The following is a 24,262-nucleotide window of genomic DNA, read 5'->3' on the forward strand; positions in this document are numbered from 1 at the left end:
GAGATTCATCGGGATATGCATCGGTCGTATAGAAGAAAGACGAGAGAGATGAAGATGAGAATAAAGGGAGCAACAGCATCCACGTTTGCTTCGTTGCTCGCCAAGTGGAAAATGAAAAAAGAACTCACACAACGTCATCCACGCTGTTGCTATATCGGTACACCACCGACCGTCCGTTCGACCGAACGAACGAAACGAGACCTCCCTTTTTCCTTCTCTTACTCATTGTTGGGTTTCCGCAAGTAACTTCGTCTCCTTCGCTCTTACGAGCCTATCGCTTTTGTGCCTTCGCTCATCCGACAGCCGTTTTTTGACGGGAAAAGCTCGCGGTGGTGCATTGTCTCTACTCTCCTCGTCATTCTCATTTCTTTTCATTTTTGACACTGCACCGAGGCTTTCGTTATGCATCCGTAACTTTACTAGTAGTTAGCTATATATTTCTTCTTCTTTCGTCTATCGCTTTTCTTCTGTTCGTTCGTTTTATTATATTCGATAAATGTATTCTATTATGTGTATTGTATGTATTAACGATAAGATGTGTCCTCATTTTTTTCTTATTCTTTTTCTTCGCATACGTTGTTCTTATTTTTCAAAAAAAAAAAGTATTATTTCACCTTTCAGTACAATCTCGATTTTTTTTTCTTTCCTCTCCTTTCATAGAACTTCGTAGTCCGACAATCAAGTCAAAGCGACACGATGGCCCTTTCGGTGAGATTACCGGCCGGGAAGGGACCTTACATCGAGCACTACCTGATCCAAGCCAACAAGGGGAAGTTGAGCTTGGAAACAAGCGAGAACAGGTTCGACAACATCCCCTCACTGATAGCTCATTATTCCCAGTGCTGGTGAGTAGTTGTTTATCGAGTTTATTTCCTTCCATTAAATACTCTTGTATCTACTGAATAAATCCTTATCGTACATAGGCCACGTATATAACCTAAAAATTAAAAATTATTTATCTATTACAATGTTATATTTAGATAAATCTAGATTGTCGCAACATTCACAAATGTACTTTACATCTCTCTCTCCTCCCCCCTCCCCCTCTTCCTTTCTCTCATTTATCTTAAGATTGAATCGAATAAGTTGCCTTTCTCCTAGGATAATTAATTCATTCTCACCGTTTCTTATTTGGCAAGTAGTGATGAATTGCCAGTGCAATTGACGCTACCGAGAGCAATGCGAGAGGCCAAGAATAGGCAACAACTTTCGTCACTAGCACTTTTGGGTCAAGAATTTTGGAGATATCCGATGGCGAATCCAAAACCACCGGAAAGCAGTAGTAGTAACACATCGAGCTTAAGCAGTTTCCATGGTTGTAAGTCTCTCAAATAAATATTCTTACTTGTTGTATAATGATTTACTTGTTATGTTGCAATCTCTATTCTTTCAGGTAACAACAATCATAATAACAATAATAACAACGGTGGTACTCCGACGACAGAAAGCATCGTTCTTAATCTCGCACCTATTTCTTCTCACGATACACGTAAGATATAAGACGGATTAAAACTTATGGCATCATTTGTGATATACATATGTACATATTTATGTGTGTACGTGCGTATTCATGTATATAGAATTTGATTATTTTTAATTTAAAAACAATTGATTAGAAAATTATGTTGTATAATTCATGTAATTCATTCGTTTTTGTAGAAAATTCATCGCCAACAAACACAGGGACGACGTCGACGTTTGCTTCATCTTTACCACGACAACCAAGACCAACGCCACCAAATACGCTTAATCTGACGACTTTTAACGAGCCACTGGATATAAAGAAAGACCAGCACGAAGTCATGTCTCCGTGTGAGAAACTCTCGCAAAAATTGATCTCACCGAACTTGGTGCAAAGCGTACGTTGCCCATCGCCCATAGTTCACAACGTCGAGAGCAACGTTCTTAGTCCCACTCAGGATACTAAGGGAAACTTCGAGAGCATGAGAAATATCCTTGAAACACCGAAGACGACGATCGTCGAGTTTTCCAGAAGTAGCAAGTTTACCTCGATCGGCACGTCGACATCGAATTTCCATCAAAATATTTCCAACTTCAATAATCCCTCGTGCACAAATTCACCTATCATTGCTGAAGGTCAGATCGTTGGGCAGAATGTTAAAACTCCACCGCCACCACCACCGAGATGGGCAAAACCTGGATTAAGTCAGAATCAAAGTAATTTCACCGTAACCACAACCGTTACGTTTAATGTCAATCAAACTAACGACATTAACGTGTCACAGGTGAGTGTCCATAAATAATAATGTAAAGGAAAATGACCAAAGTCGAACTTCCCACTCTGTGTCGGACGACTTATTTTGTTAAATAAATGCTGCGAATTATTGATAAGTAGGACAATTATTTTAGAACAACGCAATGTAACTATGGGATCACAGTTGATTGATCATCTGTTATTGAGCATTTGAATTGGTTATGCATTGATTTTTATTTTTGTGATTTATGAAATTGTTTCAACGTGTATTCTCTTTAATATAACTTGATTCACTAAATATTTTGATGTTCATTTATGTTGAGTTAACAAACAATAAGAGGAAGGAAAGATTATGGATGGCAGAAAGCTGTTAAAACGTCCAAAGTTCCTAAAACAACTTTGATTCGTTTATCCAATTAAAAGTACGAAAAGAAGAATATATATTTACGATTTTTGTAAACAAAACTAAGAAAGTTTCGAAATTTACCTTTATTATAGTCAATTTCCTAAATATGTTTTAAAATATATTTCTGTTTAAATAAATCATGTTGTTGCGTAATCGAACTGTTCTAATTTTTCGTACAAAAAAAAAGCATTTTTATTCGGCAGTCATAATATATAATAATATGTACAAAAAGTAGGATTCGACTGTGGAGCACTTTTTTTAAATCATTATTTTGACGTTTCTTCGTAAATTCGAAAATGCTTTTCATTATAATTTTTTATACGAATTCTGTCAAGGCAGATTTTTAGATAAGTAATTAGAGAATTTTTTGTCATTAAAAAATTACTTTTTAAAGTAAAAATTAAGAAAATTATAGAAGAAAACAGAATTGGGTCATTTTCCTCTATTCTTTCGATACATTTTCATTTTAATTATTTCTTCAGCAAAACACACCAACGGAAGCGAACACGTCATTATTGAGTCCGCAAAGCGCAACATCCAACAAATCTCTCACGTCGAACTTTTCCATAAAATCACCTCTTTCGCCAACGATGCCAGTGCTATCACCCACGTCGAAACTAGTCTCCAATGTTGGTAGCAAAACACCAAACGTTCTCTCGCCCACGACACCGTCTAGCACAAGCAAGTCAAAACGACGACGTGATCGCGAAGCTAGAAAGAATTCCCAGCATTATCAAGAATCTGATATTCTTGATTCGTATTACCGCAGCTCACCAGGTGATAAGATCTCGGACTACGAGGATATCTGGAACACAACCGATCAATCGAATCACTCTACTTGGTCACCGAACGATAGACTCGCACGTAACGAGCCACCCGGTAATGCTCAGGATCGTTTAAGAAATTCCAACGATCGACTGATCGGCCAAGAGAGATTACTCAGTCCGATCGAGAGATGTCCCAATCAGAGAGAAGACAGGTTGATGGGGAATAAGCAACTGATCGTAAGAAACGAGAGGTTTATTTTGAGAAATGACAAGTCGGTTATAAATGAGAAACTTGGTTACAAGGAGGTCACTAGTCCAGAATTCAGTAGTTTCAAACCCGTTCCTGAAATGAAAAATATCGAACAGGTATCACCTGAAGAAACGGGGATGGGAAGAAGACCTGATCTACTCTCTAGAGTTTGTAAGTATATGAACGTTAATGTGCGAGTCACATTTTTATTTGCAATCTTTTAACAAATATCGTCACATCAATGTCCGTTCTATCAGGTAGTGCCAATTCGCTGAACAGTCCTAATGCAATCACACCGCCAAGAAATAAATTAGGATTGATACTCGCCAAGTCGGAAAGCAACAGTCCTCTGACACCTGAATCGAAACAAGGTAGTCCATTTTACGCGGAGCCAGCTGACGCGATCGCTCAAAGCGCAGCGATTATACCAAGGAGACGATCGAAGAACAATCCGGCAACAAATAAATATCGTCATAGCGAACCAGGCTGGTTACAAACACCGATTGGCAATAATTCGAATCAATTGCATCCTATTGACTGGGAGGAGACGGAAGAGACGGAGGATAAAACACCATTGATATCATCGTCCGTCGACAATTTAGCTAAACGCCTTGGCACGAGGGAAGTGAAAAAAATTCCTCGGGCAAAACCCGTGCAACCACCAAAAATTAGAGTCAAGGTATTCAACGATACATCCTGGGCCGTGGATTCAAGTTGGGAATTTATCGGTAAATTTTGTGTAACGTTACAGAGGAAATAAGAGAGATCATTAAAATAAATTATTTTAATATCATATATAGGAAACGAAGGAGATGATTGTGAGCCAGATTACGACTGTGATGCAGATTACGATGGAGAAAATGTTGCGAGAAAATTTCCAGACGAGGAGTGCGATAAAGATATTGTAAGAAATACTTTGACCGTTCAGAGTATCATTCTGCAACGGTAAGAGATCATTCCGGAAAAGAAAAAACGATATTGTAAAGAGTTGTATGATAAAATGTAAGATCACCTGAAAATACTTTTTTAGGTACCCAGAATTGTTAAAACCACCGGATACGTCAGAGTCGGTATATAGCGACAGGAACTCCTCGTACGATAATGTCGAAAAGAGGAATGAAAGAGAAGACACGCCGGAATCGAGAAAGGATCAAACCTATGACCCATCCGAATGGGAAACTATGTTGGATACAGACGAGAGCGATGTAGAGAGAATCAAGAGAAACAAAAGCTTCAAGGAAAGACTGGATCCTCTCCTGTGTGAGTTTATTGTTTGTTATTTATATAATATTAACTATTTGTAATCAAGCACGGAGACATATAAATATCTAATAATAAATATTAGGCGAGCGATTGTTGTTTAAGAAATGTATATTATGTATGTAGCTACTCTTATTGTACTGCACAGATATTCTTATACGCTATGTATATGAAATTTAAACGAAAGATGAACCTTAGAAAAATAGGTATTCATGGCAATAATTGGTTGAGCGATTCGTTATACAAATGAATATAATTTCGATCAATATAATTAATCGTGATAAAAAGGAATACAACCGTAAAGAGTTAACCGGAAACAAATCTTATATGAAAACATTGACCTTAAACGTTGACTTAGCTGGTTGAATCCTTCTGTACATATTAATTAATATGTTGCACAACAAGTATCTTATATAATGAGGTTTTAGCTCGTTGTATTGTTGTTCTCTTTATAACCGATAAAATGTCGCATTATATCGGAGACAATGCAAAATTGGCTCGTCAATTTAATTGTCCCTTATTCTAATCCTTTTTTTTTCTTTCTCTAGCGGATTTTTGATTTCATTATATGCAAACTGATATTTTCCAATGTTTGTTTGCTATTGTTACATTGTCACGTCATAATATCAGCATGTTTCGTCTACAAATGAAGAAGGCTTTGAATGTATATTATTTATCTAAAGTATGACATTTGATAGCGTTGGAAGAATAGTAAACATATTGAAGAGTGGGGATAATCGAATAGTGGAAAAATTATATTTTTCCGACAAAAAGTTTACACATCTCTGTATCAGGGATTTATTTTTGAAGATCGATTTTCTTCGCAATGTATTTTTGAAGAAGGATTTATTTAAGAATTTTATTCAAAATTTATGCAAATCTTATTTAAAAACAAAGTATACCGAAGCGATCGTTAACTTTTGATCGATATATTTGCTCATCTATTATCATAAAATAAAATTGTTTCTCATCTGTTATACTTTCATCAATGAATTCTCAAATCAATCAAATTACTTCTGATAAATTGTCTAAATAATCATCTTTGGAACAATCAACGTAACGTCCATGTTGTGTAATATTAAGTATGTGAACATGCTGTTTATTCTATGATTCATGAAAATTTTTTAGAAAATGTTCTTAAATCATTAAGAATAAGGCCGTTAATTAATAAAGAAGTGCTTTCGCGATATTGCCTATGTTAACATTAATATGTTTATTACATCGCCCTTTATTATTTTATATTGACAGATTTGTTTGGAAATTATATTCTATTTGATTTTTAGTGCTTAGTTTTCAGACTTTGAATAGCACGAAGAAAAGATTTTAATAATAGTGATTGGACAATGCTAGAAAATTCATCTCTAGAAAGATTAACATAGAGTATGACAACGCTAATAGTCTGAGTGCATTCAAGGACGAATTGCACGTGTCGATAATTACAATTATTCTTTTCGCATAAAAATCAGGCGACTCGGATTCAGGTTTCTAGACTATTGTGATAAACTTACCGTCTCGCCGTCATGTTCCTAATCTTTTCAAATAGTCTTACAACTTGCATCTCATTCCAAAACAAAGCCCTTGTAAGTATTCAGATTAATTTTTTATTCGTAAGGAACAATTTTGGATTTCGTTGTATTATTAATATTTAACGATGTATTTCCGAAGAATATATCAATAAAATATATTGCTTCGTGCAAAGGAGAGAACGGATTGTAACATTAACGGCAAAATTAAACAACTAGGTACTCCAAACGATTACCTTATAAAATGGTATTATACATCTTTGTAGATCATCGGCGATGCCTTTTTGAATTCTATATTGTAATATTTAAAAAATAATTAGCGTGATTACTGGTATAATTATTGATATAATTAATGACGATAAGTCTAAGATAAATGTTGTGTTTAGAGTACATAGAGTACTAAACGAAGAAAGCCTGAATTCTGTATGAACTTAACTATAAACGTCCGTCCTCGAACGAAGACAGAGTTCAATGGTATCGAGAAAATTTATTGTTGTGTCATCAGAGAAGTTGGTAGGGGTTTCTTCAGGTAGTCGAGAAGACTACTCGACCAGATCTTATTATTGTTCGGTGCCAGCTGATCAGACGAGAATCGTCGACGCTCAAAAGTAGACGTTGCTCGAGTTTGTTATCGCTTCGATCGAGTTCGAAGTGATAACGATATTGAGATCGAAGCTTGGCTATTTTCTTTTTGAGAAGAAAAGCATCTTCTGAGAAAGAAGATACGTAATTCTGATGCTTTCGAAATCAGTTGAATTTAATGTTTTATCGTATTTTACTTAAGGTGTAGGTACAGTTCCAAAACTTTCCATGAAAAAGTGAAATTTTCTTTCAAGAAAAAATATCGGTAATCATTTCTATGGAAATCAGTGTTGGTGAACAAGCGTAGAAGTATACAAGTGTTTGAACTTTCTCGTTGATGAAACGAAAACGTTAAAATCCTTGTCTCTAGGAAAAACAGTATCTCTGTCCGTAACATTCTTCAGTGTTATAAATGATAAAGTGTCATTAAACCTTCGTCGACGGTCAAAGGCACGTTCCATTAATCGAGCCACGGGTCATGTCAATACGATTAGTCTATCTGGTTTATCCGGAATGCTTTATAAGATTACATTGTATGAAAAAAAAATACAAATTTTCTAAAGTTTATCTTATGTACATTCCATTTATATTGCATATAGATAGATATCAAAATAGTAAAATGACTTTTGATTTTATGATTACGCGCTTCGTTTGGTATCGTTAATGTAATAGAAATTTTCCTAAGCTCCCATTTAATCGTAGCGATGAACTTTTGACGTCGAATAAAAAATTCGTATGGATATTATACTCTCTGGTTGAAACTAATATTGTGATTTACTTGGTAGTAAAAAAAGATCGAAAATGCTCAATTTTTCCGTCGGGGATAATGACGAGCGAACCAAATTCTGTGTTAATACGCGTACCATGTTTCACCAGATCGGAAGATGGTTTCGTTGTCTTTACAGGAAGTTTCAACGAGGTGTAAATATTTTTAAACGTAAGCTTTATTTATCTTAACAGATTATTTAAAAATATACAATTCTTTGCGGAGGATCAATGCATCTATGCGTTCGAGAAAATCAATCGATGGGATTGAAATATTCATATATGCATTCGATGAATTTTTAGCTTACGCTTTCTCGACAAGAACAGAATATTATATACAATATATAACAACCATGAATTGCATTAATGACATAGTTATACATTGAATCGGTACGGTATACACTCCCAAGAATAGTGAGTTGGTAATTTCAAATGATTATCGTTGCAGTGACTCGACTCCACAGAGCACTCGAATCGTTTCGTTTGCAAAGGATTAACTACAGAAATATTTTTTAAACTAAAAGATCTCTGTATTTTTTGTGTTATATTAAGTCCATGTTTTTTTTTTTTTTTTAATTTTCAGCACCACCGCGATTACAAGCTCTAAGGAATCGCGATGTGAGTGGTACTGGTTCAACAATAAGATCGTACGCCCTTCAATTAGCAGCCGACAAAACAACCACATTCTCCCAAAATATCGACAATTTCATTCAATGCACGAAGGAAGGCAAGGAAGCGAGCCCTCATGTGGTCATGAGGAACATGCGACAATTTATGTCGGGAATGAAGAATTATTTGGTGAAGCATGGGGAAAGAGAGTTCGAAAAGGAAGTCGAGAAAGAGAGATTAAAGCTAAAACCGAACGAATTTTTGAATCTTGATGCTATTCTGGAAGGTGTGATGATGGGTCTCGTTGTACGGCCACTCAGAGAGCATGTTTATAGGCTCTTCGTTGATCATTATGCTAGCAACGGCTCTCTTCAAACACTCGCTGAAAGTATTCAACATGCCCAGGGTAAACACGTTCAAGATCTCGGTGTTCGAGTTAGTATATTTTTCGATTATTGATCATTTATAGATCTCATAGTTTTTAATAGTTACTATGTTATAGAATGGATGTTAAAATGACTTGTTATTATATTCAATAGCCAAAAATTATACCTCCGTCGGAATCAAGTCTGGAACGTATATTGAAGTACCTCGAGCGATTACAGAAAGCAGATTCCCCATTGGATAAGTTGGAGAATTTATTAGCTGCAATATCTGCAATATTTAACTCTGTAAATATAAGAAAAATAATTAAGTTAAGGTGACTTAATTATCATAAATATTAAATCTTATAATTATTTTCATAGGTAAAACATGCCAATTCCGGAAGGCATGTGACACTAGGCGCAGACGATCTTTTACCTCTTCTCGTCTGGGTATTGGTTCGTGGTAAGGTCGTTGATGCCGAAGTTGAAGCCGAGTATATGTGGGGCCTCCTCCATCCTTCTCTTCTTACTGGAGAAGGTGGTTATTACTTGACGACGCTCTCTAGTGCGGTGCACGTGTTGAAGACTTTTAAATCCAGTCACGGAACAATGTCCACATTAAACGTGAGGAATTACGAACCGTAGACTTTAATTTCAAAGAAAACTGTCATTAAGAATATTAATTTGTTTGATTTAAAAATTATATTAAAAAATGTTTATCTTTTAGGGCTGTGGAACGCCAGACTGTTCTTCCGTTCTACGTATTCTTGTACCAGATGAATTGCATGGTTCTTTGAATACTAGAACGTTACCAGTGCGGCCGAATATGAATACCAGAGATATTTGTCGCATTCTTGCACACAAAATAAGATGCACCAACCCTCAGGATTATGGTCTTTTCAAATTGGTGCAAGGAGAAGGTATTGTACCGTTTAATTTATTAGTACTATTATTCATACTATTCGTATTAAAACAGGACCCTGATTAGTGATTGCAATTAACAATATTCGTTGTATACATGTATTGTATTTTACTTTTTAGAAACGCTGTTAGGCGATCATGAATGCCCGCAAGAGCTCTCTCACTGCCTTTTTGCCTATAAACGAATCGATGCGAAGATAGCCTGGCCGAAAACCAGTTCTTGAACGTCGCAAAACAGCGTATTTTTTATTAAACTAAATTAGATTTGTATCATTCTCGTGTTGTTCGTAAGTTTGTGACACATTGTCATTCTATAATTATTCTACTTTGACTGAACTATCTAATAGGAAACGTCTATGAAACTGGTGTGTCAATCCATGTAACCGATTGTATCTTATATACATTTCGTGTTATTGCGAATAGTATTGTTCTATCAGATCTGTACAACGTTTTTTCTCAATCAGAATTTTTTAAAGATCTTTTTAATTACAATCTATGCATACAAGAATTTTATTCCACGAAGGCATTGTTACACGCTTAGTTTCCTTTTAAAGCACCCATTTAACCTTCCACGAACAATAAAAAGCTTTATAAAGATCTATATCTTATCTTCAAAATACTTGCCATTTTAGTACTCGTAGTACTTTTTGATCATAAAAATTCTAAAATAATGGTATATCTCATAAACTTGTAAAGAGATAAAGCATTCGACAATATGACTTATTTTTCTTTTCAATTGTTAACATTTTTACTGAAAGATGTTTTCCTTGTTAAGACACATGTGTAAAATTCACAACCAGGTAGTTGAAAATATTTCAAGCAGGTGCTACTTTTTAAAAAGTTAGCTGTATCAAACGTACTGCGCTATTTAAAACTAAATCTTATACGGAAAGTGTAAGATAATAACATCATTCACAAATCGATGTCAAAAAATAAAGATTAAATATCGCGTATGTTCTACTTTTCCATTCGTATATATAATGTATTAGTGAAAACCATATTATTCAGTATTTAATATTTCGTAAACATCTACATGAACGACATTACTAATACGATTATATTCTTTTAGATGAGCAGAGTGGGATTCGAATTAAGAGAACCATGTTGTTCGTAATAAAATTGTGTAGAGTATGGAACAAAAAAATAGTTTTTCAAAATAAATATTTATTTCGACGTATATAAATTAAAAGTAGAATTAGAATCAAGTATACTTAATTCCCTTTTCCCTATAGAAAGTACGTCATTGTGTGTATTGATTAAGGACATGGCATGGTTGCAATAAAATTAACAAAAAAAAAAGAAGATACAACGATAGATCTATGGTCTCTATGGTCGAAACCAACTTTGCGAAGGGAGTACTATACATTTTCTATAATTGATTAAATTGTAGGTTCTTGATACAAATTATAGAATAGAGCACAAAAGACTAGTTTAGACTCTATTTTAAGTACTTTTTATGACACATGGTGAATTACTAGATAAGCAATTTGTATTTTAGGTAATGTTCGTATATTTATTGGAAGTTGTATACATATTTTTCAACATTTTTCGAATGTTTCTTTAAGCATGCATTTTTTTAGAATTTGCTCGACTGATTTGGGCATCGATTATAGGCTGTGCGATGTTATTAAGACTTGACGTGAAAACAACATTGATAATAGACAACGATGTGCATTTCAAATATAATTACCATTAAATAAAAAATAAGATAAAAATGTGTATCACGAAATCACCGATATCCTAAATCTAAAAGCATTACTTGTAAATCCTGTACGAATCAGTGGAGCACTTATTATCCTGTGGGAGACAGTACTCGATATATGTAGTATTAGTAATTATATGTACATTTCTTCTCCTCTAATTTATTAAAAGCGTTTTTAATACATGTATATGTATGTATATTCGTTTATACACGTTATACGCGTATATTCGTGTATATTTAAGACATGTATGATAAATATTCGTTGCATAGACGTGCTTTTATTCGTTTTCTTAATATGATTAACTATAATGTCAATGCTTCTAATTATGCTAGTCAAGCCAATACAAATCTAAAGTTTGTAAAAGGATCTTTAAATGTAATTTTTCAGATAGATTAATCTGTTGAAAACTATCCTTCTCTTTGCGATTATTAATATTATTAATATTATTAATATCATCATCATCATCATCATCATCATCATCATCGTCGTCGTCATCATCATCATCATCATTATTATTATTATTATTATTATTATTATTATTATTATCATCATCACATCTGTAATATGTAACTTTATGCTCAATAAACATTTTTCTATAATTCCAATTGATGGGAAATACACGTGAAAGACATTATTTCGAGAAGAATATTTTATTCATTTTTCCACAGATGTACAATGCTTAATGGCAAAAGAATTTGATAAATTCTGCGAGAAACATAACGAAACTTATGCGCGAAAATGTGATACAGATTTATTAAGTTTCTTCCTGAAAGATAAAGAGTAATAATTAAGATAGAATTGAAGACAATTAAGTTCTAATCGATAATATAATATAATTGTATCGACTGTCAATAACATAGTATATCTATATAAAACATAGATCAATATTCGTAAGTGAGAAATCGGTTATCTTTTGTATTTCGATCGATACAGATCTTAGCTTCTCTTTTATACTCGTTCGCTTTAATAATTTATATTTTCAACTATTTTAAATGCATTTAAACAATGTATGGAGTACAATATGAAGTATAATGGAGTATAATTATATGGAGTATAATTAACTAATATTTAAAGAATGATATATTTGTTTAAACATTACATAGCTCTTTCCCTCTCTCTCTTTCTCTCTCGTAACTACATAAAATAAAATATTAATTTAATATTTCAATATACATGAATTTCGAACTCGTGACATTTACCTATCTGTAATGTCAACAAAAACAAATGCTCGACTGACTTTCAAAGTTATTATTGTGTCGAAATTTTTTTTAATTCCAGTAAGAAAACATCGAAGTTTTTCATATGGCTAAGCTTAAATAATTCATGTTCTCAATTATTTCTTTTTATATTTATTTAAACTATATTTTATTTTAATTATATTTATTTAAACAATGTATAATGTACAAGGAAACAAATAATGGCACGACGCGAATTGTTTGATCGTCTTGTCAGTAAGAACAATGCTTTTTGTGTTCAGTAGCTATTAATACGACAGACGCGAGAATGACGTAGGTATTTTACAGTTTTTTGAACATGCGTGCAACGAAGAACATACACCTAATTTGAATGTAGCAATGAATACCACCAGTGCAGGACAAGGCACCTACCTTATCCGCGGAGAGTCGTACGTTTGTGTTTATCGGTTCATAATTTCATGTAATTGACATATTTTTTTATTTTTTTAGTTTTAATATATATGTACACTTTTTTTATTTTTAATATGTACTTTTTTCCAATGTATCAATCGATTACTTAAGCCGTGTTTTCTAAAGCATATTATACTTAAACCGTGACAACAATCTTATAAAAGGGACATTGATAAAAAATAAAATTGATGATTACATTTCATTTTTTTTCCTTCATATTTTTCGACTTTATTTATATATATTATATTTTCCTTTTTTTTGCATGATTATAAAATATTTATGGCAATTCTGATGGTTTGTATATTCATTGTTGCATAAATACCTTTCTAAAAATCATCTTTCTCTCCCTCTCTCTCTCCCTCCCCCCCTCTCTCCCCCTCTCTCTGTCCCTCTGTCTCTCTCTCTCTCTCTCTCTCTCTCTCTCTCTCTCTCTCTCACACTTATCTTTTCACCTTTTTTCTCTATTCCTTCTTAATTTCTCTGTAACTCGTTGATTGTCGAAATCTCTTTGTCCTTTCTCCAATCCCAGTTGATCGCATTATTCACGTGATCCACTCATCATCCAATTATCTGCATCCTCACCATCCCCATCTCTTGTGATGTTCCTCCTGTTTCCGCTTTCTTTCTTATCTTCTTTCGATCACGTTCTTCAATACTGTAAGCACGTACATTAGTTCCTCAAATACATATTCTTTTTATAGCACCTAAAGGCTAAGTTCAAGGTAAGATATAATTTAGTGCGTACTATCTATTATTATAAACTTTTATGTAGTATCATAACTATTAACTCTACCTTTAATTCTTTCCTAGTTTTCTTTCTTTTGACTATTTAAGTTTATAAGATCTAATAAGAAGAGATATAATAATGCTTAAATTATGTAGTTTTCATTATATTCCTAAAGTAAATTCTTTTCGTACATGATTCATTGTTTTCTTTCGTGCATCAGCTTTCGGTTTATATTAGCGTTTTTCAAATAATCATATATCACAACAATATATCATATAACAATCGTTTCGTTTTATGTTTTTGAATATTAGGTTGAGAATTTACGTATTAATCAGTAGCGTATTTAAGATAGTCCAGTGAACATGGACGGCATTATTATTTGACTTTGCTGGTGAAACACAACATCATTTTGTCTATCAGTTAAGCACGGATGCCGTTAAATTCAGATAACTAGTATATTTTTCTAATGTTTTCTCTTTCAATGTATCAATTGATTGTCGAACATTTTCACATGTAAATATTCAGCGAGTCGACGAATTATCGTATTTAAAATATATTCGCAAAAATAAAATTGATTATTGCCTCATTCCTCTTTTTTGAATTTTTTAATCTTATTTACATGACATCGGCATTTCTTTCGAATGATATTTTTATTAATAATTCATTATTAATTAATCGTCATTTATTGTATTTCGTATCATATTCGGTTTTTATACCATATGTATATATGTTTGTTGAGATATTCTCTATACATATTCATGTGCACATGCTCGTTACCACATGTTCGTACACACATGCTCTTACACACATAGTCGTTACACACATGCTCATTTACACACGTTTGTTTATATACACGTGCACGTTTACACGCACATATTCGTTTATGAAGAATTTGTCCTCTACTAATGGATTTTCATTTTTTAGATTTCCAAGAATACAGAATGAAAAAGCATTCTGAAAAACCAACACAGAATATGCCGGCCTTTTTTCTTATACGTTCTTTTTCTTCGCCACGTATAGTTATATTTATTATTGTTTTTAAAGACAAAATGAGATTTAGAAAGAAAAGGAGAGAGAGAAAGATAGCATTCGGTGTGTAAATAATCGCAGGACTGCAAATTTCTAAGAAATTCCTCGTCCGATAAAGATTGTTGAATGTTCGAGCTCATTCAAGCATAATATAATAGGCTTGTTCAACGATAATATAAGTATCTCTACGCAACTAAGAAGAAACATTAATTAACTTTGTTTCTCTGAAAAGTATATTATGATGGAATATTTTAATTCTAATTTGATCTTTATTTTTTTAATATTATAGAAAGTTTATCATTACACGAGAAAGTATAGAAATTTATATATACTTTGTAATTCGGTTTATACTGTAATTCGGTTATATAACTTCGGCAATTATTATTTTATTTTGATAATTTATAACATTTTTATTAGCTATTGGGTTTTTGTATGCAGCAACTTCCAAATAATAAGACCCGGGCAATTGATATTGGATGAGATGTATCTTAGAGTATAAGCAACCACTACCAAGTCAATGATTACATACTTGGATACATATCGAAAAATGTTTTTCATTTAGCTTTAAATAATTTTACTACATTAAACTTCAGATATTAATTATCATAACTTTAAATAAAATTGAAATCAATATATAAATTCGCAAAGTAGTCAATGTTAATGCTTATTCTTCAACATTCCTGGTGCAGGATGATGTTTATCATGCGAAGAATCAATAATGGTTTCAGTTAGTAAACTTATTTTTTAAATGCTTCCTCAATAATTACAGCGGTTTTCGTATTGTAACAATAGTATCAATAATTTCTTTTTTGTTTTTTTTCCCAGCTGAAATAAAAGAAAACATCCTATATTATTCTCAGGCAAGATATTCATGGTACAAGAATTTAAGTAAGTAAAGTTTTTCTATTAAACATTTTCTCAATAATTGATTGATTTTTTATTATAAAGCTAAGCAATGAATGAACTGATCGAGCAATGAATAAATTGTTTCACTAACATAAAAACAAAAACATTGCAAAATAGAAACAATATTGTTCGTTAATTTAATTTGTTCACGCTTTTCGATGTGAAGTTCTTTTAATGCTCAATCACGGACGACATGTTTAATCGGGGACGAAAGATTTGAATCGGTATGAGTTATTGATTTTTTAGATAAATTATTGACGAGCATGACAGTGAGTAATTGCTTTTTTGAATTTACTTGCAAGTATGCCACTCTTAATTGTGTGAGTACATGCTTATTTTTACTAGTCTAGGATAGATCTTCTTTTATTTATTCGAGTCGTTTAATTAACAGTACGATTAATAAGCACTTTTCTGTTATTTTCTGCATTTTCTGCACCTTTTTCGAAATATTATTTATAAAATTGGATATTCCTCTACTTCATCAAAAAAATATGTGATGTGATTTAATTGTGATTTACTTAGATACATTGATATCGATTTATCCAAAAATGAAGAATACGAATTTATCAAAAAATGAAGGATAGATTTTGGAAAACAAGTAGTGGATTATGGCCTTGTTTTTTAATTAGAAAACCATTTGTTGAAAAGATTCGTTTGTAGTTTAATTATTATTGCATGAAAAAGTAATTAAGTATTCCATAAATTTTGTTGATAAAAATCTTCATAGAGTCATCTCTAAAGGGAAAATTTGAGTAGAATCATTGCTAAAATATCAAAAAGACTTTATTGCGTTGTATGTGTGAAATTACAAGAGCGCATTACATTGCGCAATTTGCGTTCGACCAGCAATTTTAGTTTGGACGGAAGATAATCCCCGTCTCTCAGTTGTCAAAGACATAAATTTACTGGTCGTGATGAAAAAGGCCGGTGCAAGACTCGGAATCTGCCGATTGTTCTCCGCAAAATAACTTTTGCCAAGTTTCCGCAAATTAATGGGAGAATGCAATTTCTTTGAAGGGATCTCGTGGAGCACTTGAAGGGATGCGTGATAAAGACACTTCGTAAATTTAACTTGTAACGATATATTTGGAATATACAATTGTGTAAATATTCGTGTTTCGTTATTATGTGTTATTAATTGTGCTGGCTACTTCTGATTGAGGGATAACCAGTAATGTTATTAAGATTCGGCTTTCTTAATATTTTCTGTCTGACGTACGTAAATAGAATTAAACTGTGCTCTGGATGTTTTCGAGTGACACATAGCAGCGATATTAGTAAGATTCGATTATTTTACTGTTTTGAGCTCGAAATGTATAAATTATCTATAATGAAATTTCTATTTAAAATTATAATTAAATTTCTTGAAGCGATAATGCAATTAGGGAAGAGAAAGAAAGGGAGGAAGTCAAATAAAACTTGCATGGACAGGGAAGGAAAGATGCTTATTTGTCATAAGCATGTCAAGATAATTCGTTCGAAACGTTTAACTAGTCTTATGTGGGCTTCTTTATCTTGATGATCGTATTGACTCATGATTGTCGAATTTATTATATATTTTAAAGATAAGCGTCACATATATTTTGATGACTCTTTTTATTTAGAAGTCTACTTTCTCTATTTATTTATTGCCCGGTTCAGTATATTCTCGAAATCTACGTGCTAGACTAAAAATGCCTAAGCTCGAACGATGATGATCATGTGTTTTTTATCTATACATTTTCTTAATGAGTGCACAACAAATTCTCAAGACCAAATATACGTATGTATTTATTATAGTAACATGTGGCCTTTAAGAGAAAGCACTATGAATCGTTGAGAGTGCGCACACATGCGTCAACAAACGTATAGTCATAGATTTTAGGTTCTAGAATAAGTCAATCAATTTATTTAGATCAGGATTTCTAGCTTCTAATAAACTAATTTCCGTGTTTCCCTTACCTTCATTCCTTCTACGTTCTGCATTTATGCACGTGTTTATAATTTCTCATGTATGAGAGATAGTTAAAATGGTTAATTTTCTTTTATGGTGGCTGTCATTGTAATAAAACAAAAATAAGAGTTAGACTTTGAGACGAAACGAGTCATGGGTTTATGTGGAGTAATGTGTCACCCATTAAGTAATATTGTCACTTTGGAAGAAGGGATCGCAAATAAAATTATTCAAATATTTCAAACGAAGTATCTTGTCACGCCCACGAGCAATAAGCACCATTATTGCTTCGCTTTTGTTTTCGTTTACATTTTATCTGAACTGTCGAATAGTTTTATTCGTAACACTTTTTATCCCTCTAATTTAATGTTAGGCAACATAAATAGCGGTACAGGTATTTTTCGAAACAATTGTAGCACAATTAGTTAAACATAATATATTGTTATTTCCCTCACAAACTCTCCAGGATCTATAATAAAAAGGTCAGAAGTCGAAATGTATATCTCTGCCTCTGCATATATTACTACTGTACTATGCAGTCATGACGCTAACTAACCATCACAAAGAGAACGTAACATTCGATATTTTCTCGTGTAATGCAAATTATTAGTTTTTTTATTCAAGTGATATCGAATTAATATATAAGGACTTTTAGGACAATTTCCAAGAAAGGTTTTTGCAAGGATTTAATATAAGTATGTTTGTATGACGCATATCAATTACATCTAATTTTAATTTATGTATCATTTTACTTAAAAAAAAAACAAATAAGCTATAGATTCTTAAACAACTTTTTCTATAAGAAATAAATTAGGTAGACATATATGTGGAATTGGTGATTTTAATACGTTCACGCTGGCGCTTGTTTCTACGTTTCTCTTTGTGGGGCGGTGCTCATGTTAATGCTTTTCTTCTTCCTAATCTTTTTCGATTAATATATGTTAAATTTCCATTATTGAAATTTTAACTATATGGCAATTTTTTTTTAATTACTAAACGACCTAAATTTTTGGTGATACGCTCACTCTGACGGAAATCTCAAGCTTACATAAGATTCGAGCGCGAGCCACAGATGGTACGCGTCGACGTGAAAATGTTAATAAAAGAAAAGATTTATTGAAGGAAATAGAATTAGCAAAAACAATACAGAAAAAAAATGAAATCTTTGAATCGCGCCTAATTATTACGCGTCTTTCCTATTCTTCCGATAACAAAACAAAAAAGTCTTTGTCTTCTGCACCGCTTGCGCGCGCACGCACGCACACACACATACACAGACGCAAAATGAAATAAAACTTCGAAGAATTTTTAAGTGAAACGGTACGAGGAACGGTACACTCATATATACTGAATTTCCACATATATTACTGATTATAATCCATTAGGGATAATTATCAATTAAAATAACATAATGTTTGTATCGTGTCCATCTGTGAATGATTTATTTTTTCCTTCATAGTCAGCGGATACGTTTCTCCAATTCTCTTGTGTGTTAATTTTAAGCCATTTTAGACAATTGTTTTTTTATATTATCTGTTATTTTTTATTTGATGTTTATACGTATTTTTATTGTTATTCCAAAATATGTTATTCTTGGAAAATACTGAAAAGCTTCTACAGTACGGGCCAGATCCGTGATATGGAGGAGTTGAAGGTTTGTCTTTCTCGTATTTCTTCTCTTTTACATAAATTTACATCTTACATATATGTATCTAGGTCGTTCATTTGACCAGGCTTTTCTTATAGAATACGGACATAAATATTTATTCACCAAACTTAGGCCTAATTGTATATATTTTATTGCCACAATATCATTCTCGGTATACAATCCTTTACTTGTTCTTCTAACTTGGTTTCGCCACTCCTGAAAGTTTGTAACCCACTTGTTCTCCAACAATTCTCGTAATTGTACGTCATCCCTCATTTATCAATGTATTCCAAATAACAAATACTTGGTTTAATCACTCAATTTGCCCGTTTGTTCTAGGAATTCTTATAATGATTAGTAAATATTTTGTTTTCTCGCATGCAATAAATGGTTAACTATGATGAAAAGCCGCGTTGCGATCCGATATTATTCTCGGATTTTCAAAAACATAATTGATTTTTTAGTTCGTTAGTGACTTCAGCTGTATTTATACTTTTTGTATCATACAATCACACTTTGATGCATTTATTACCGCAAAAATGTATTTATAGTTCTTCTTTGTAGAAGGTAGAAGACTTAAATGATCTGTATGATATGATTCTAAAGGTAATCTTTCTTTCTTTACGATGTGTAAATAACCCTCCTGTTTATACTGTTTTCTTTCGGATAATATACAAGATACTCAACTTTTTAATGTTTTTTCGATTTTCGATCTCGCATTCAGTATCCCAATAATCTTTAGACAATAAAATTACAGAACATTACTTTTATCATGTCGCTTTAATAATCTGTGTTTAACATTGTTTTAGGAACAACAAAGTGTCTCCATTATGATTTTTAAATAATACATCATTTCTAATGACGTAACCATCAAGACGTCCTTTTTTTCTCACATTATTATTTTTCTGTTGCGTTTCCTTAATCTTGGCGGTCAGACAAGGATACATGGAAGAGAATTACGACTTAACGCATCTATATGTATAATGCTTTTACCTTAAAGATGTTTGATAGTATAGTTATAAACTCTTCTAGAAGTGCCTATCGGACTACACGTATAAACAAATGCATAATTAACGTGAACTTACGACAATCTGTGATTATTTTGGACAGTGTTCCTAATAAATAAACACTAAATCTTATTAGTACTTTTATAACAGACAAAACTTCTAATTCGTGAACTGTTTCTAATTCGAAACTGATGTATCGTCGTTCGGTAAGAGTAATTTTACTACTCGAATATTATATGTAGGGTGAAGGCTCAATCTGATTCACATTTCTGTAATAGAATAGCATCGCATCCGTCTGCCGACACATCAGTATGTAATTCTGTTTCCGCAATTATTCTATATAACATTAACACGGGCTTGTCGCATTAATACATATCTTTTTCAATCTGATAAATGCTTTCTTCTCTTTATCTTCACATGGAAATTTAATAGCTCTCGATAAATTTATCAATGGACGCATTATAAGAGTACTGCGGTACAAATTTTTTAGGATAATTGCTCAAGTTGAGAAAATATTGAACCTGTTTCACATTAATGGATACCGGAAATTTACACACTGTTTCGATTTTAGGACGTAGATCGATTATTATCGATAGTACGGCCTAAGAATTCGATTTTGTAAAAAACATTTTCCCCAATTTACTATTTGTCCTGCTTCACTTGCGCCTCTAAACATTTTATCAAGGTGTTATATTCCCATGGCTTCATCAGCGGAATGGTTTATTAAATCATCTAAATAAGTTAAAACTATTTTCTTGCGTATTTTTTCTTTTAAAATTTCGTTTATAAATCGTTGAAAAATCGAAGACAAATTATACAAGCCAAATGGTACTTTGCAAAATTCATAATGACCGTTAGATACTATAAAAGCTGTGTATTTTCTGCTATTTTTATTTACTGGAATATGGAAAAACCAATTTTTTTTATCTAACGTACTGAAAAATTTAGTTTTTTTTTTTTTTTTTTTAAGATTTAACTAATCTTCAATGAATGGAGGTGAGTATATATCTCGTACAATTTTGTTTACTTGTCGATAGTCTATACATAATCTCGTGCCACCGTCTTTCTTTTCTTTTCCTCTCCACCAACACGCTATTCGCGTAATCTCAAAAGGAAAGGCTGCGTAATACTATCTCGAAGCAACTCGCTAACGTACCTATTGACCTGTTCCTTTTCCATCTAGCCCTCTGATACACCGATTCTTTGTCTTTTAAAATTATCGTCACTTCAACTTTCGTCTTTCTAATCTTATGAAGTTGATAATCATTGATTGCGTTTTCTATTAACATATGTATTTCTCATTTGGAATATGTGATATATCTATGTTATTGCTTTTTTTTTTATATCTGTTTGTAAAATTTCCGATATTTCATTTCCGATTATTTTCTATTTTTATAAGATTAATTGAGATGCCTTACACGTAAGTCAATTGTGTTTAGAAAATCGTTATGTATGATAAACTTATGTTTTGTCAATTCATCACGATTCATCACAGTTCATAGACGAGTAAGTGCGATGTAACTATCAAATATTAACTCTGCGCGAAATTCGCCAAGTATCATGTTTTCATTACGTGGACTAACGCCACGAAATCGTGTTTCTTCGCGGACTAAAGTCGGAGAATCTGATTTAATATATTGATCTACGCATATCAAACATGTCACTATCTATATGTATTAATGGGATGATTTTACAGTTACATTTTTCGTTACTTGCGTTACAATATCGATGTTTCGTATTTCTCGTAGTTTCGAACATTTTGTTACAAGGTGTCCCCGTTGGGCATAACTATAACTAAAGCCTTCTATGCTAAATCAGTTAATGATTTAAAATTATATTTTAATGAAACTAATGCTAAAACGACAGCTTGGTTTTGTTCCAATAAATCTATTAAATCTATTGCAAGTAGCATTCTAACATGTTTCTACTTCATTAAATTAATTTATGATTTAGTATCATAATAAGCTACGCTACTCCGTTAAAAATATGTAATTAAAGCTGCTCAATTAAGATTTTATAATAGCGAACAGGCATAATTTTTCACAGATTTTGATAAAAAGCGTCTCGTTTTAAAGATGATGTAATCTAGTACTCTGCTTTTTTGAATTTTTGAAAAATCTTTATATTTGTGAATGAACTATTTTAGAAAAAATATCATTTTTAACACGATTTTTTTCAAACACCTTTTCTCATTGTTAGCGTAAATCATTATAAAACCAAGAGTGATGGATAGCCTTAAATGTCAACATTTTTCACGAATGCGAACTATATCAGGAATATTCATATTTCCCTTGACTCTTAAATATAGTGTACACACATACAAAACGTGGTACGCTTGCCACGTTAGATTTTAGCTGCTTAATTGCTAATTTCATATTTGCTACGTTGTCTGTAACTACGCTTATAACTTTATTTCTTTTTTTCCAATTATTAAATATATGTCACCGTTTGTTTGTAATTATTAGAGTGACTTCCATCAATTTTAACAGTTCGTAATGCATAAGTCTTCCGTTAGAAATTATCACTAATGAAATGACACATAACAGTCAAGGAACTCTGTGTTCAAACTAGTTCTGTTTGTTATAATATACATTTTTTGCACATTAACTAATTTACTTTGAACATTAGATTTTGTTTTTCCATATTTTGTTACTAACCATTTTTTAAATAATTTCCGATTTGGGAGTTGATATTATAAAGCTTTCTAACATCGAATAACTTACAAATACGTTTTTGAATCTATTGCTACTCGTTATATATAAAATGATTATATTGTAAATATATTTGAATCTTGATTAATTATATTGAATCTTGATTATTGAAATTGACTCAGATTCAATGAGTATAGGTGTATTGAATTGATTCGTTGCTAAATTTTCACGGAATTATAGACCCACTGGGATCGCGATGGAAAGTCGCGGTGGCATAAAAATTGAGAACAATTGAATATTTTCAGCAAAATCGCCATGTTCCCTAAAATGAAATTAATAGGAGAATAATATAATAATTTTTATATGTCCCGTGGAACTCGTGAGAAAGATGCCCGATAAAGAATATTTAATGAATCTAAATTGTAAATACGTATTTTTTTTTTTTATTTCTAGCACTATTCTTTACGATTTGTCCAGCTAGGATATTCGATGAATTCATTTAACAGTTCATTATAACACGACGATACTTAACCCATGGAGAAGCATCGAAATTATCGGTCTAAGTACAGTACGTGTAATAGTAAGGTTTAATGATGCTCATATACTACATAGTAGATCAATAGAATATTTCCTACATAGTCTTCTAGGTTGGTCGAATGAGTATAGTTCTTTTGCAGTAGCGCTGGGATGTTGATCGAGTCGATTTTTATAATTATTGGACATAGTCGCCCAATTTCATCAGAAACCCATAACACAATGTTTAGATCTTTACGGATCTCGTCATTGCGTATGTACCACGGAGCAGTAACAACTGTTCTAAGGATTATAGCTTGTAGTGATTCTAACTTTCGAATATGACTCTTGGCTGCCATACCCCAAAGTTGTATACCATAAGTCCAGATAGGTTTACTTATTGTTTTATATAGCAATAATTTATTTTCATATGATAATTTAGAATATTTGCTGGTAAGGCAATAAATGTTTCTTTTTTTCAGTCTAATATGTTCAATTTTTTTATATATATATTGTTTCCAAGTAAGTTTGAAGTCCATGTGCAGCCCTAGATATTTGACGGATTTCGTTTCCGGTATTACAAGGTGGTTCAGTGCGATGTGTCATGAAGATCCTTTTCGTAATGTGAAGGTGATATGATTGTATTTATGGTTATCTTCCATTTTTTTTGGCCACTGTTCAAGCTCTTGAATATGGGTTTGTTTTATCTGAGATGCTTTCACAGAATCTTCATGTATAGCTAATATAGCTGCATCGTTGGCAAATATGAATAATGTTGTATTTGGTGTAGTAGGGATATCGGCCATGTAGAGTGTGTATAGAGTAGGCCCTAGAAC

At 32.4% G+C, this 24,262-nt stretch overlaps 2 protein-coding genes across 8 annotated transcripts in view; both read left to right on the forward strand.

Moving 5' to 3' along the window:
- Nucleotides 1-11,984, forward strand: part of LOC127067950 (protein sprint-like) — a 138,566-nt gene extending 126,582 nt beyond the window's left edge. For all 6 annotated transcript variants that reach the window (XM_051003430.1, XM_051003433.1, XM_051003429.1 and 3 more), the window contains 13 exons: nucleotides 661-845; nucleotides 1,143-1,318; nucleotides 1,394-1,489; nucleotides 1,660-2,246; nucleotides 3,104-3,809; nucleotides 3,896-4,366; nucleotides 4,439-4,583; nucleotides 4,669-4,898; nucleotides 8,352-8,812; nucleotides 8,917-9,048; nucleotides 9,124-9,366; nucleotides 9,470-9,662; nucleotides 9,784-11,984. In XM_051003430.1, the coding sequence (XP_050859387.1) occupies nucleotides 661-845; nucleotides 1,143-1,318; nucleotides 1,394-1,489; nucleotides 1,660-2,246; nucleotides 3,104-3,809; nucleotides 3,896-4,366; nucleotides 4,439-4,583; nucleotides 4,669-4,898; nucleotides 8,352-8,812; nucleotides 8,917-9,048; nucleotides 9,124-9,366; nucleotides 9,470-9,662; nucleotides 9,784-9,887 (3,729 nt within the window). In that variant the 3' untranslated portion in view covers nucleotides 9,888-11,984. The remainder of the gene's footprint in view (nucleotides 1-660; nucleotides 846-1,142; nucleotides 1,319-1,393; nucleotides 1,490-1,659; nucleotides 2,247-3,103; nucleotides 3,810-3,895; nucleotides 4,367-4,438; nucleotides 4,584-4,668; nucleotides 4,899-8,351; nucleotides 8,813-8,916; nucleotides 9,049-9,123; nucleotides 9,367-9,469; nucleotides 9,663-9,783) is intronic.
- A 1,420-nt stretch (nucleotides 11,985-13,404) lies between these two features.
- The window catches only part of LOC127067962 (uncharacterized), a 61,048-nt gene continuing 50,190 nt past the window's right edge, over nucleotides 13,405-24,262 (forward strand). Inside the window, exons 1-3 of one of the 2 annotated variants that reach the window (XM_051003451.1) lie at nucleotides 13,405-13,734; nucleotides 14,664-15,495; nucleotides 15,594-15,656. In XM_051003451.1, coding sequence (XP_050859408.1) covers nucleotides 15,423-15,495; nucleotides 15,594-15,656 — 136 coding nt within the window. In that variant the 5' untranslated portion in view covers nucleotides 13,405-13,734; nucleotides 14,664-15,422. The remainder of the gene's footprint in view (nucleotides 13,735-14,663; nucleotides 15,496-15,593; nucleotides 15,657-24,262) is intronic. The other variant, XR_007782797.1, reaches the window with a different exon arrangement.

The sequence above is a fragment of the Vespula vulgaris genome, chromosome 12, assembly GCF_905475345.1.
Source record: "Vespula vulgaris chromosome 12, iyVesVulg1.1, whole genome shotgun sequence".
NCBI classification, from domain to species: domain Eukaryota; kingdom Metazoa; phylum Arthropoda; class Insecta; order Hymenoptera; family Vespidae; genus Vespula; species Vespula vulgaris.